The 13,964-nt window shown below is 35.5% G+C and overlaps 1 protein-coding gene across 1 annotated transcript; it reads right to left on the bottom strand.

Annotated features, from left to right (window-relative positions):
* Positions 1-11,822: 11,822 nt before the first annotated feature.
* Positions 11,823-12,949, bottom strand: LOC311077134 (cell adhesion molecule CEACAM20-like; the record flags this gene model as incomplete). Its single annotated transcript, XM_084138947.1, has 3 exons — positions 12,529-12,949; positions 12,156-12,413; positions 11,823-11,926 (listed from the first exon to the last, which is right to left on the bottom strand). Exons 1-3 carry the CDS (start codon positions 12,785-12,787, stop codon positions 11,823-11,825), a joined length of 621 nt encoding a protein of 206 aa, XP_083995073.1. The 5' UTR covers positions 12,788-12,949.
* Positions 12,950-13,964: the final 1,015 nt, after the last annotated feature.

Genomic DNA, 13,964 nt, shown 5'->3' with positions numbered 1-13,964 from the left:
CAGGTGAGTTTAGCAGAGGTCAATATGTATAACCTATATAATATATCTGTATCTATAATAATATAATTTCAATGTTTTGTGAACTCAAAAAGGCTTTAAAGAAAATGGTGGCATCAAAATATGAAGAAGCAAAGAGGAAGGCCAAGGCTAACAACTGCTGTGTCTCTAACATCGGAAATGTGGACTTCTATCATATGCATATCTTGCAATAACCTGCCATTACATTGATGACAGTTATAAGCTGAATACAGTGTTGTTGGATGTTGAGAAGTTCCCAAACAGGCACACAGCGGAAAATATGGCCCTGGTGAAAAAGAATGTCATGATGGAGTGGGCAATCAAGGACAAAGTGAAGTGTCTTGTCAGAGATGCAGCAGCTAACATGATTGCTTGTGCAAGAATTCTGCAAGTGAGACATTCAGTTTGCATTGCACATGCATTTAACACCATGGTTAAAAAGTCTTTTGATCAGGTATCAGCTCTGTGTGACATTCGGAACAAAGCAAAAAAAAGTGGTCACCTATTTTAGAAGCAGCACCTCTGCCAAAGAAATGTTGACCCAGGTGCAGCAAGAGATGAACAGACTCTAGACCAGTTCTTAAACTGTGAATGAAGTGGAAACACGAAACAGCACTTCCCACATGCTTCAACGGCTGCATGACGAAAGGCAAACTGTGGGAGCATACATTGCCTCACTTAAAACTGATATAGCTCCAATTCATGCACAGGACTATGAAGCCATACAGCAAATTCTGTATATGTTCTCGCCCCATTTCACCTGGCCACAGTAGAGCTGTCCGAGGAACTACGAGTGTCTGGCTCCAAAGTAATTTCTTTGCTAAAAATGATTCACCATTCATTACAGGTTGAACAAATTAGGTATTTATTTTTATTTATGTAGAATACTCATTAGCAAATTTTGATTTTTTTTATAATTTTTTTGCACAGAGTAAATCATTTTGTATTTCATAGGTTAACCATGGAAATCACAAAGGAATTAACTGAAAACCTCATCAGTCGATCAGCATAATGACCATGGCAAATCTGCCGGACCCAAAGTTTAAAAAGTTGGGTTTCCTTAACCAAACTAAAATGACAGAGGCTGTCAAACGACTAAAAGCAGAATGTGGTAATGTCATCAGGGCCGAAGATGAAAGACCTCAAGTATTTATTTATTATTATTTTATTTTTTATTATTGTATTTTATGAAAATTTTAAGAAACCTGATGAAATATAGACATACTTCAGTGCTCAGTTTGTCCCTCTGACAGTGAGTCTCTTGTGTTTGTTCTAGATGGACCAGAAGATGTTTCTATTGAGGGTCCGAAAGTGGTGGATTTAGGGGTTCCTGTGTCTCTGTCTTGCTCTGCAAATTCTGAACCTTCTGCCTCATTCATCTGGAGGTTTAATGGAACAGACACCAGTGTGACCACACACACTTTCACCATAGAGAAGACTGACTTCACACACAGTGGAGATTACGAATGCACTGCCTCGAATAATGTCACAAAGAGAAGTGCCTCAGATAGACATGCTTTACTAGTTAAAGGTAAGCAGTTAAAATTAACCTGAAATTTGATAACCAATGCTTTAACCTTAATTTACCACTTATACAAAGATACTTTCTATTTTTAAAAATATATATTTTGAAAAAATTATGTACTTCTAATAATTATTTTCTGTTTTATAGAACTTTTAACTGTTCTAGTGTTGTGCTTTGAATAGTCTGTTACTGTTCTTGTGTGTTTGCCACAGTAGGAGGAGGAAGAGGAGGAGGAGGAAGAGGAGGAGGAAGAGGAGGAGGAGGAGGAGGAGGAGGAAGAGAAAGAGGTCCCAGATGGCAATAAACCATTTAAATCATGCTAAATAAGCACTTATGCATCAATGTCAATGGAACTGAATTAAAATTACAATAATAATTAGCGTCTCTTGCACCCTCAGTTATTATTAAAACAGTGTTGAAGTTTTAAACATGATCAAAATCAATGGTAATATTATTCAGTAAAAGTTACAGTGTTGTTGATTCTACAACACTGTTGTTTAATCACTGTTGAAATGAATAAAAATGATATACAGTATAATATATATCAAAGGTATTGTTGTTGAATCAATGCTATAATGTGATGTTGGTTCAACATTATACGTTTGCACCCTCAGTTATTCTGAAACACTGTTGAAATTTGAACAAAATAGCAATAGTAATGTCATTGAATCAATGTTATGATGTGGTGTTGATTTTACATTATGTTTGTTTAAATTTATTGAAAATACATTTGAAATCATATGGAATGTTAACATCAATGTTGTAATCTGATGTACCCAGATTTAATGAAGACACAACATTAAAGTTTAAAATTTGCTACATCAGTTCCTGATCATTACAAAGTTTCTATTACTACAGTAAAACATAAAAACAGAAGTTTTGTCAAAATCATTTAAAATGATAATAATAAAAAAACACCTTTCCAGTAGTCAGGTTCCCTCAGAGGTGATGTTAGCAGATGAGTCGCCCTCTATTAATGATTCTTCTGGACCAATAAGCCTGAAATCAGATTTTTTTTTTTTTTTTTTGTGTGTGTGTGAGAGAGAGAAAGAACAAAGACACTGGATCTAAAATGAGTCTTTCATATTTAGTGAGCACTGAATGAAATTTAGTTAGGACCAAGTTCGCACTTGTAAAACAACAGGAGAGCTTGAGCTTTTGTGTGGCAAAAAGTGGCTAATTAAGGGCTAAGATTACCACAAACACGTGAGTTTGCGTTGATGAATTGTGAACAAATGTTGTTACTTGAATTACGGAGGTCCAGGGCGTTACTGAAGGCCCAAAAAACAATGAAAGAAATGTTTCTTTATGGTCAATGTGTGTGTGCCCCATAGCCTTCAAGATCCCTCCAGGATGCTACACTGAGAGAAAGCTGTAATTTATAAATGCTCATTTAAATCATATCAAAAAGTTTTGTTTATTTTACTCTGTTTTTAAATCTTCATAGTTTTGTAATGATTCGTTTTTTACAGTTTTTTTGGATTGCTTACACACTAAAATTAAAAGTAGTACACTATTAGCAAAACCTTACACTCAAGAAGCAAAACATCAGCCCATATTTGCACAACTATAAGCACATTGTCAACCTCACACTTGTTGGAGGAGGGGGAGGGGGAGGAGGAGGGGGAGGAGGAGGGGGAGGGGGAGGAGGAGGAGGAGGGGGAGGAGGAGGAGGAAGGGGAGGAAGGGGAATCAACAGAGGAAGAGATGGAGGCCATGCTAGAGGTAGAGGAAGAGGAAGACAAGAGGAAGAGGAAGACAAGAGGAAGAGGAAGACAAGAAGGTGCTCAAAGAGGACCGAATCTGACAAATGAGATCCGCGCAACACTGGTTGACCACGTTGTCAACCACGGCCTGACTCTGAGGGAGGCTGGACTACGAGTACAGCCAAATCTAAGCCAATACACAGTGGCAAGTGTGATAAGAACATTTCGACTGGAAAATAGGTATTGTAAAAATATCATCATATCAAAAACATCTGCACGGTTTCAGTAACTGCTTACAGTACTGTATTCTATGCACTATCAGCACTTCTGTTACCTTTTCCTGTGAAATTACTGTACTATTGTATACTGTTTTTTTTGTTTTTTTTCTATATAGGATTGAGGGTCAGGAACGACAAGGGGAAGGCCTCCTATGTTCACAGAACAGCAAGAGAGGGAGATAGTAAACATGGTTTTGGCCAACAATGCTATAACACTCAATCAGCTCCAAGCTAACATTGTCAATAACCACGCCAGTTTCAACGATATCCATCAGGTCTCAACATCAACACTGGCACGCATCCTAAAAAAAAAACATATTCAAATGAAGCAAATTTATCGAGTGCCTTTCGAGCGCAATTCCGAAAGGGTGAAACGACTGCGGCATGATTATGCAGAGGTATGTATTCACTTTAGCAGTGTGATCTTGCATACTGTCTCATAATCTTTTACTGTACTGTAATATGTATACTAGATCTACACTGAACTACACAATTTTGCCTGACATTGTTCTTCAGAGAGTTTTACGAATGGATGGAGAGGAGATTCAGCATGAGTTCATTTACGTAGATGAGGCTGGGTTCCACCTGACGAGAACACGAAGGAGGGGAAGAAACATCATTGGCCACAGGGCTATAGTCAATGTCCCAGGGCAACGTGGGGGTAATATAACACTCTGTGCAGCCATTACACAGAATGGGGTCCTCCACCGCCATGCCCATATGGGCCCTTACAACACAGCACTCATACTTACATTCTTGGACCAATTGCACAACATAACAGCAGCAAATCAAATCGATCATATGCAATACATTGTTGTCTGGGACAATGTGTCTTTCCACCGCTCTGCTCTGGTTCAGAACTGGTTTCAGCAACATCCACATTTCATCGTCCTATATCTTCCACCATACTCACCATTGCTCAACCCTATAGAAGAGTTTTTCTCGGCATGGCGGTGGAAGGTATGATATGATCTCCGTCTCCAGGCTGAGGTACCCCTCATCCAAGGCAGCAGCAATGCAAGGATGGATTCGTCATTCAAGACGTTTCTTTCCAAGGTGTCTTGCTAATGACAACATTGCCTGCGATGTTGATGAAATTCTCTGGCCAGATCCAGCTAGGCGAAGAGACAATGTCTAGTGTGAATTTACATTATATTTGTACTTTGTTGATGGTAGCCTACTCTAATCATAGGGAAGTAGAAGTGCTAAAAGTGTTAAGTTTATCACAGCAGAGTGTAACTCGTGCAAACAGAGTATAGTAATGTGAAACGTGTGTTTCATATAGTAACAAAGTGTGTTTTTTAAACAAGTGTATAGTTTTTACAAGAGTGTTTAATTATGCAAAGGATCTGTAGTGTTTTGCTAATTGGGTGTGTGGTTGTGCTAATTGTGTGTAGTGTTTTGAAAACACAGGCCCCGTTTTGAAAATCGTGCTTAAGCAATCCAAAAAAACCTGTAATTCAAAGCATAATCTTACTTTTTAGCTATGATCTATTGCACATATCAGTTGTATATTATTTTTACTTTCCTTGCATCTTCCGAACTATCCTTAATCAGTGTGGAAACACACAGGGTGAAAACCTTTACAGAAAATATACTATTGGTTATCTACTCAAAATATATGTAGAATTTAAAAATGTTACCATTTGTTGATGCGACAGGTTGTCTGTTGGCTGCATGAACAGACTTTGGGGAGAGCTGATGATACTAAAGCACACATGGACACATGCCCTTCGACCTCCTCGATTTTGGAGGGTGTTAAAGACTCTACAAGTTAGTCCTTAATTTCAGATGTGTAAATTACAAAACAGCATTTTTCAACTGAGTGAATCTACACATGAGAGGTCTTCAGAACTCGTGACTTCCGGAGTCAATGGGGCTCATGAGAATATTTAATGTCCCTTAAAAACCCAAGATTAAGCTAAATGACACTAGTTTTCCAATGTTCCCCCAATATCAAATACTGTATATGATTTGTATTACACTTTTTCAATGGATGATCCTGCTTTAAAGTTTGAACAAAAATTTAAAAGCATTTCTTCATACTTTTCTGACACAATACCATTACAGTTTTTCTCGATTGTTTAAACACATTTCTTGAAACTATGCCTCGTATTCTCAAAATTGTAAACACAAATCCATAACGTCTCACCCAATTCCCCAGACATCTTATTTTCAGGTCAAAATGAAGCTCTACACTCAAAACCATTCACACTTGCTGAAAAACCAAACTTTGCCCTCAGACAGGACACACAAGACCTCAAAATCACACACACTACAACATAGTCTAACACACTGGTGCAATGAATTCAAAACAACATTTCCAAAACTGGTAAGTTATGTTGCTTATGGTTCCCCCCATCACAAACCTTTTCACATGATGAACACAAAAGACACAACCAGTGGATACATTGGCACATTTTGATTCATTCATGTACTACACAGTACAACACACACAACAAAACAAAACACTTTTTTTTTTCCTGTTTTACTTTTTTATATATACATATATATATTATTCTCTCCTCTAAAAAAAATTGTATATTTACTTACAGTAAGATGTGTGTGACCATCATATGACATCATATGAGCACACACAAACCTTATTCTAATATGGAATTGTATTGGAATGGTAAAGAGTGTTACAGTTTTTCTCGATTGTTTAAACACATTTCTTGAAACTATGCCTCATATTCTCAAAACTGTAAACACAAATCCATAACGTCTCACCCAATTCCCCAAACATCTTATTTTCAGGTCAAAATGAAGCTCTACACTCAAAACCATTCACTCTTGCTGAAAAACCAAACTTTGCCCTCAGACACACACACAAGCCCTCAAAATCACACACACTACAGCGAACATAGTCTTACACACTGGTGCAATAAAAGTTTTTACCAACTGCTTACACACAAAATCTTTTCATGTCACATGATTTTTGAAACCTCTCACTCAAAGTGCAAAACTACATGCCAAATCTTCAAAACCATAAGCTATTTCTCAGCCTTTGACTCAGTTTTCAATTGCATAAAACACTTTTTTCAAAACACTACACACAATTCTCTACCTAAAACACAAAGATCTATCAGGAAGTGACTTGCTTTCCTTTTCAAAACACAACCAATCAAAATGCTACACTTATTCACCTGGTCACACACACACTCCTCATATGTGCAAACACTAATTGCTTAACTGATCACTAACCAATCACTGCTTTACTGTAGTATAGGCCTAAATAGGTCAAAGGTCAGATGATCTGTTTTGAACAATGGATTCCTGGGACCCCCCCGGGTCATCAATACTGAATGCTAGTGCTTTCTAAATGACAACATGGTCTAGGCAATGAGAAATGAAGGGATTTGTGTGTAGAGTTTTGCAGTGACAGTTCAACAAATCTGACTCATGTGTCAAAACAAGGAATAGTGTTTATAGTTTAGTGAAATGGGTGTGCTTTTTGATAAATGGCATTATGGTTTTGAAATTTTAGTTCAAAAGCCTGGTTATAGTGTTTAAGCAATCGAGAAAAACTGTAATTGATAGTATTTTTTCTTTTATAAAATGTACTGTTCTTATTTCAACAAAGGTTCAATTTGCATATTTATTAATAAAAATATTGATTTTAGATAATAAAATACCTAAAAAGCTACACAGTCCCTTTAAGAAAAAGCAGTGTTTTACAATACAACTAAACCATGATAACAGATGATTTTTCTTTTGACAAACATTTCAAATTATTTAACATCCAAGAGCTGAAGAAGTAGTTCTTTATGCAAAAAAATAAAATAAAATAAAAGCAACAAAAAAACAATACAAATAGTATAAGTTGACATAAACAAAACACTCCCAGATCCTCCCATAAGTTGTAATGAACATTTTACAATATATGTAAATAGATTCTTTCAGATTTGTTAGAGGGACTGTACCACATTATTGTAACGCAATAACATTTGAGGACTAAGGTTACCTGCCCTTGTGAAGGCTATGGATATAATTCGGGCATAAGCTTTATGCAACAATTAAAGGGATAGTTCACTTTAAAATGAAAATTCTGTCATCATATACTCACCCTCATGTTGTTTCAAACCTGTACGAATTTCTTTCTTCTGCTGAACAGAAAGGAAGATATTTAGAAGAATGTCAGTAACCAGACAGTTTCTGGGTCCCATTGACTTCCATAGTAGGAAAAAAATATACTATGGAAGTCAATGGGACCCAGAAACTGTCTGGTGGAGTATCCCTTTAAGAGTGCACAATTTACTATGTGTGTACGGTGTATAAGAAAAGAGACATTTAGCAGTAATGAATACATAACACAGAAACCCTCTCTTCTGATCTATTGTAAGTTTGATTTTACAAAATGATGATGATTTTTACAAAATGATGATGATGATGACATTGAAAATGTTTTTTTTCCCCACTAGCAGATGACACCGTTTACATCTTGTTTCTTTGTACAGTTTTTAGATGAAGACTACTCTTTGAGCACGGTCAAACAGGCATAAGAATTAATGAACAAATACAGCATAAGAAAATTACATGACACTAAAATATAAACTGTGATATTATTTTAGGTAATCTCTATGGTCTGTCTACGAAAGCGGTCACAAGATACATAATTGGCCCTACCTCAACATGAAAAGTGAGTCTTGATGTTTTTCTGTTACATATATAACTGTTACACTTAAAAGAAGTGAAGAAGACCTTTATTAACCGCCCAGAGCCGTGCGTGGAGCACTTTTATCACGGATGGATGCGCTTTGATGGACTTCCAAATATACCCATTGACTCCCACTATAAAGCTTGGAAGAGCCAGGACAATTTTTAATATAACTCTGATTGTATTCGTCTGAAAGAAGAATGTCATATACACCTAGGGTGGCATCAGGGTGAGTAAATCATGGGCTAATTTTCATTTTTGGGTGAACTATCCCTTTACTGTAACATCAAAGTATTACCATTTCAAAATGCAACTCACACATTACATCTGAGATGAGATGGATTTATTTCATTACAATGGTCTAACTATCAATTGATACAACTGTTCAAAATGATAAGTAACTGCATTACTCTTGATGCATTGTTCTTATGGAAATTGATTAACAAAATTCCATGTTTAGATCATGAAAGTTTCAGGATATTGATCAATTGACACCAATTACCATAGAACATGACCCAGTTGGACTACATTATGGATGGATCATCATTCTTTAACAGACATGGTTTCTATGGTCCCATGTACCACTTTTACAGACCACATTTTTAGATTTGACATTACTTTATGCAAAATGCCTCCTTTAATTGCTTTTTTGGTTACTGCCAACTCATTACTGGTGGTTGATTTCACATTGTGATACACGTATAAAGTGAGTGGTATCCCACATTCACAATGAGAACTGGTACAGTAAATCTTCAGAATGCACTAAACCTTAGGCTACTTCCAATTGTTAAATGATTGTATACACATTATATACAATATGTACCACAGACTGTGATGTGATTACTGATAAAGGTGGACATTTGATAAGTTTGTGACCCTGCAGCGGGTTTAGAGTTAATTTATAATGAACAAACTTCACTCATCCTCATGAAACAACACAATCAAAGTTAAAGTTTAACTATATTTCCTTATCAGATGCATGTTAGTTGTAAACCATAAAGAAAAACATGTATATAAAAGAGCTGAAAACTAGAACAAGAAAGTAGAATAAACAAGAAAATAGATCAGCTAAATATACATTTTACACATAAAATAACAAAACAGTAGTTGAATTATTTGAAAAATATTAATGAAATATAAAACAACAACAAGATCACTCCCATATAAATGAAAGAAAGCAATATACATTTGCTTACCAAAACTTATCACTTCCTTGTTTCTTTTCCAAGTGACGTTGTGTTCAGGTCTAAAGGGGAATTTAGTCATAAATGTAAATTTATTTTATTTGCCTAGTGCACAAAAGAATGAGTATGACTTTTTCTTTTGAATTCTGAGAGACAGTTTTAGTGTTATTTTTAAATTGCTTACACACAATTTCTCAAACTATGGGCTCCATTTCTTGAAATTCTACACAAAACCACAGAAAATACACATAACATGCAAAACATCACACATTTCTTGCAAAAACAAACACTTCTTTTTGCATAGTAACTACACACAAACCATCAATTGATTAGTCATATACACGTCAAACTATACACAGATGTTAAAAATGTAAACCACTACTATAATTTACAGTTATTTACTGTAACTGAACTGAATCAACTGACTTGAGCTGAAAAATGACACTTTTGGCTGCTTTTCAGTTGAATTCGTTACTATTGTGAAACTGCTTTGAAACGATCTGTATTGTAAAGCACTAGAAATTAGGATGACTTGCATATTCATTATATATTTACAAAACAAACAGAAATGCAATAGGGTGGAAAATGTATGTTTCTCAGAACACTGAGTTTTGATTTCTAAATTATCAAATTATGTATATTTACACTATAAACAGAAAAGAAGGGGATAAAAAATAAATTATTTCTTTCTCAAAACAATGAGTTTTGATTTCTAAGCACAAAGAACAAATGATGTGTGCATGAGTAAATGGTTTCACTCAAGTACCACTTGTGTCAGCAATTTAAAAAAAACTGTATCTGTGTGATCAACAGTAGATAAATATTAGCATACAAATATAAAACATCATTTGACAAACACATTTGCAGAAGAAATCAGAAAACTGGAATAGTGAAAACATTTAAATGAATATTAAGTACAGACTGCTCAAATATTGCAGATAATTTACACATTAGCAGGACCGTGATCATGTGCATGTTTGTTAGTTTCTACACTGATGTTGGGAGAAAATCTAAATGGATTTTATGATGGTGAAATGTGTTAAAGCTGAATGAACCACATTCTTATATTGGTAAATGAAAATATGATCAAACTAGCCTAAATACTTTGTAAAGAAGTGTTAAATCTGCTGTCTACTGCGTTTTGTGTGGTCAGATTTCACATGGACCTGCAAATACTCTATACATATGTAACAATAGAAACATCACAAACTGTGTGAAATGTGTAGTATGCAGGAAGATACAACACTGCAGTATACAGTAGATGTTTCAGTGTCTTCACTTCCTCGCTGGCGCACAGGAAGAGTGTTTGATACCTGAATGTAACAAATGTAATAAAATAAAAGAATCTAATGATTTCCTGAATGTCTGCAACTGCAGGACAGAATAAATAGCTCTTATTTTGTGATGTAGCCAAAGCACACATATGAAGTATAAATAGGACAGAATGGATATAAATATTCTGAAACTGCTCACCTGGTGGAGGTGTAGGAGCCCTTGGTCTGTTTGAAAACCCATGTTTTACATTTTCATAGTCATTAGTTTGACTTTGATTCACATATATATTCCTTTCATTCATATTTACATCTCCACTAGTCATCTGGAAATCAAGGGTTCTTTCATAGTGCTACAAACAGCAAATTAAAAACAAATTAATTTGTTTTTCTTACATTACAATGTCATATACAATGATGATGTCACATGAAGTAAAAGTATGTTGCTGATATTTAAATGGTGAAACATAAAGCCCACTATTAAACAGTGCTAATGCCAATCATACTGACTGTGCTGCATAAAAAGTGTTGTGCTGAGTAGAAAACAAAAACTGAAAGTCACTCACAGGCTCCTGTATGTTTTGTGCTGCTGTTTAAAGAAAGAAACACTCAGTGAGTTTGATACTGAAATCTTTTACAGGTCATTATCAGTCAATCTTGTTACAATTGGGAAAGACAGTTGTTCTGTTTCAATCAGATCAAACTCATCCCAGACAGCAACATAGTGTCAGCCCAGATCCGTCCCGCATATGGTACACGCTGAATCCAGATCTAGCCCGGAACGGGCCGACACTGTTGCTGTCTGGGATGTTGGTATTATGAAGAATAAATAACAAACATACCTCCACTTGCTTGTCCTTTTTGTTGTTCATTTATTTTTGGGCTGTAGTGTAAAGATAAATACAATTTGTTAAAAGTTTATTTTACCACAGTTATATTTCCACTGAGAACATTTTGTTATTATGCATGAAATACCACTAAAATATTAACATGTTTTAAGGGAAAATGACTGTAATGACTGTTCTTGATATGGTATAGTATCATATAAAAATGGGATTTTGATCAATAGGACTTTGATTTACAAAGATTATTAATGACCAAGACACAAGTTGTGACAAAGACAATCACTGACAAAATTCACTAAAATAAATGTGTTAAAGCTGTGATGTGATTTTAAAATTACTCAAATTATCTTGGTTTTTATTAAATAGAAAATAAGACCACAAATGCCAGCAACTGCCACTAAAACACCAATGACAATCCCAACTATCGCTCCTGTTGTCAGTCCTAAGTAAAGACACAAGAAACAACAGACGAAGATCATGTGCTGCACACAATACTTTATCCTTCATCAAAAATGTAAAAGTAATTTAAAACACCAGCTAAAACAGCAGCCAATTTATTTATATATAGTTTTTATTTTAAACAATTTTAAGTGGTAAATTAAGTGATACATTAAAGTGAGGGCATTGCTTATCATATGTTTACAAGTTTCAGGTTAGTTTTAACTGCTTACCTTTAACTAGTAAAGCATGTCTTTGTGAGGTTACGCTTCTCTTCGTGACACTATTCCAGGCAGTGCATTCGTAATCTCCACTGTGTGTGAAGTCAGTCTTCTCTATGATGAAAGTGTGTGTGGTCACACTGGTGTCTGTTTCATTAAACCTCCAGATGAATGAGGCAGAAGGTTCAGAATTTGCAGAGCAAGACAGAGACACAGGAACCCCTAAATCCACCACTTTTGGACCCTCAATAGAAACATCTTCTGGTCCATCTAGAACAAACACAAGAGACTCACTGTCAGAGGGACAAACTGAGCACTGAAGTATGTCTATATTTCATCAGGTTTGAGCTCAAGTCATCTTGATGTTTAAATGTTTAACACTCACAGTTGATGATCAGGCTGTGTTTTGCTGTCTTATTGCTGACAGGGTTTCTATAAGTACACTGATATTCCCCACTGTCTGATCTCTGCACTGGACTGATGGACACTGATCTGTTATCAGGTGAGAAGATGATGCGGTTGCTAGGAGACAGAGGACTGTTATCTTTCATCCACTGCACAGAGGTGATGCTGCCAGTTCCCTCAGAGGTGATGTTCGCAGATGAGTCGCCCTCTATTAATAAATCTTCTGAACCAATGACCATGACATTAGATATGTTTTCTGTGTAAATGAGAGAGAAAGAACAAATACAGTACACTCAATCTAAAATTGGTCTTTCACATTTAGGGCCCACTGAACATTTGTAAAAAAATAAATTATAATAATAATAATTAGCAGTTAAGAGTTTAACAGATAAAAGTGCACTCCTACCTAGTATTATTATGAAGTCTGAATACTTTTTGTTTATGACTGCAAATAACTGTGATGTGGCATCACTCACTGTAATGTAGAATCACTATCATTATTTACAGCTTGCTTTTGTTTTATTTTGTCCCTTTTACTTGTTTAGTAATGTTAACAGTTGTTTAGTCTTTAAATGTTTGTTCATATTAACCATTGAATTGTGTATGCTGAATGTTAACTTTTGGGTGTTTTTCCTTTGTCAATATGTTTTTCAGATATCAACTGTATGACACTTTATAGTGTAAACTACTTTGTACTTACATAAAAGTCAGGGCCGTGCACAGGGGGGTGGCCCGGTGGCTAGAGCCACTGCCCCTCTGCCCTCATCGACTGAGGTGCCCCTCTTCCCCACCCCCACCGGAGCGGGGAAACGAGCTTTAAACGAGTGAGCGAGCGTGCAGCAGTGTTAGTGTGTATCTGTCAAAATAGTCAGCAAGATGGAGAAGAAACGCAAGGAATGTGCAGAAAAACAGCTTGAAAAAATAGAAACAGGCCCTTGAAGCAGACACTGTAAAATGTGTCAAAATATACACTACTGTTCAAAAGTTTGGGGTCAGTAAGATTTTTTTTATGTTTTTAAAAGAAGTAGCCTATCTTCTGCTCACCAAGGCTGCATTATTTGATAAAAAACAAACAGTAATATTGTGAAATATTATGACAAATTAAAATGACTGTTTTCTATTTTAATATATTTTAAATTGTAATTTATTCCTGTGATCAAAGCTGAATGTTCAGCATCATTACTCCAGTCTTCAGTGTCACATGATCCTTCAGAAATCATTTTAATATGATGATTTGATGCTCAAGAAACATTCATTATTATTATCAATGTTGAAAACAGTTGTGTACAATTTTTTTTTCAAAATTCTTTGAATAGAAAGTTCAAAAGAACAGCATTACTGTATATTCACATAGAAAACAGCTGTTTTAAATTGGAATAATATTTCAGAATATTACTGTTTTTGTTAGCATTTTTA

Source organism: Abramis brama (assembly GCF_963993115.1).
Source record: "Abramis brama genome assembly, contig: SCAFFOLD_97, whole genome shotgun sequence".
In the NCBI taxonomy this organism is placed as follows: Eukaryota; Metazoa; Chordata; class Actinopteri; order Cypriniformes; family Leuciscidae; genus Abramis; species Abramis brama.
Note: the sequence above shows the minus strand (reverse complement) of the source record. Positions and strands in the feature narration are given on the sequence as shown.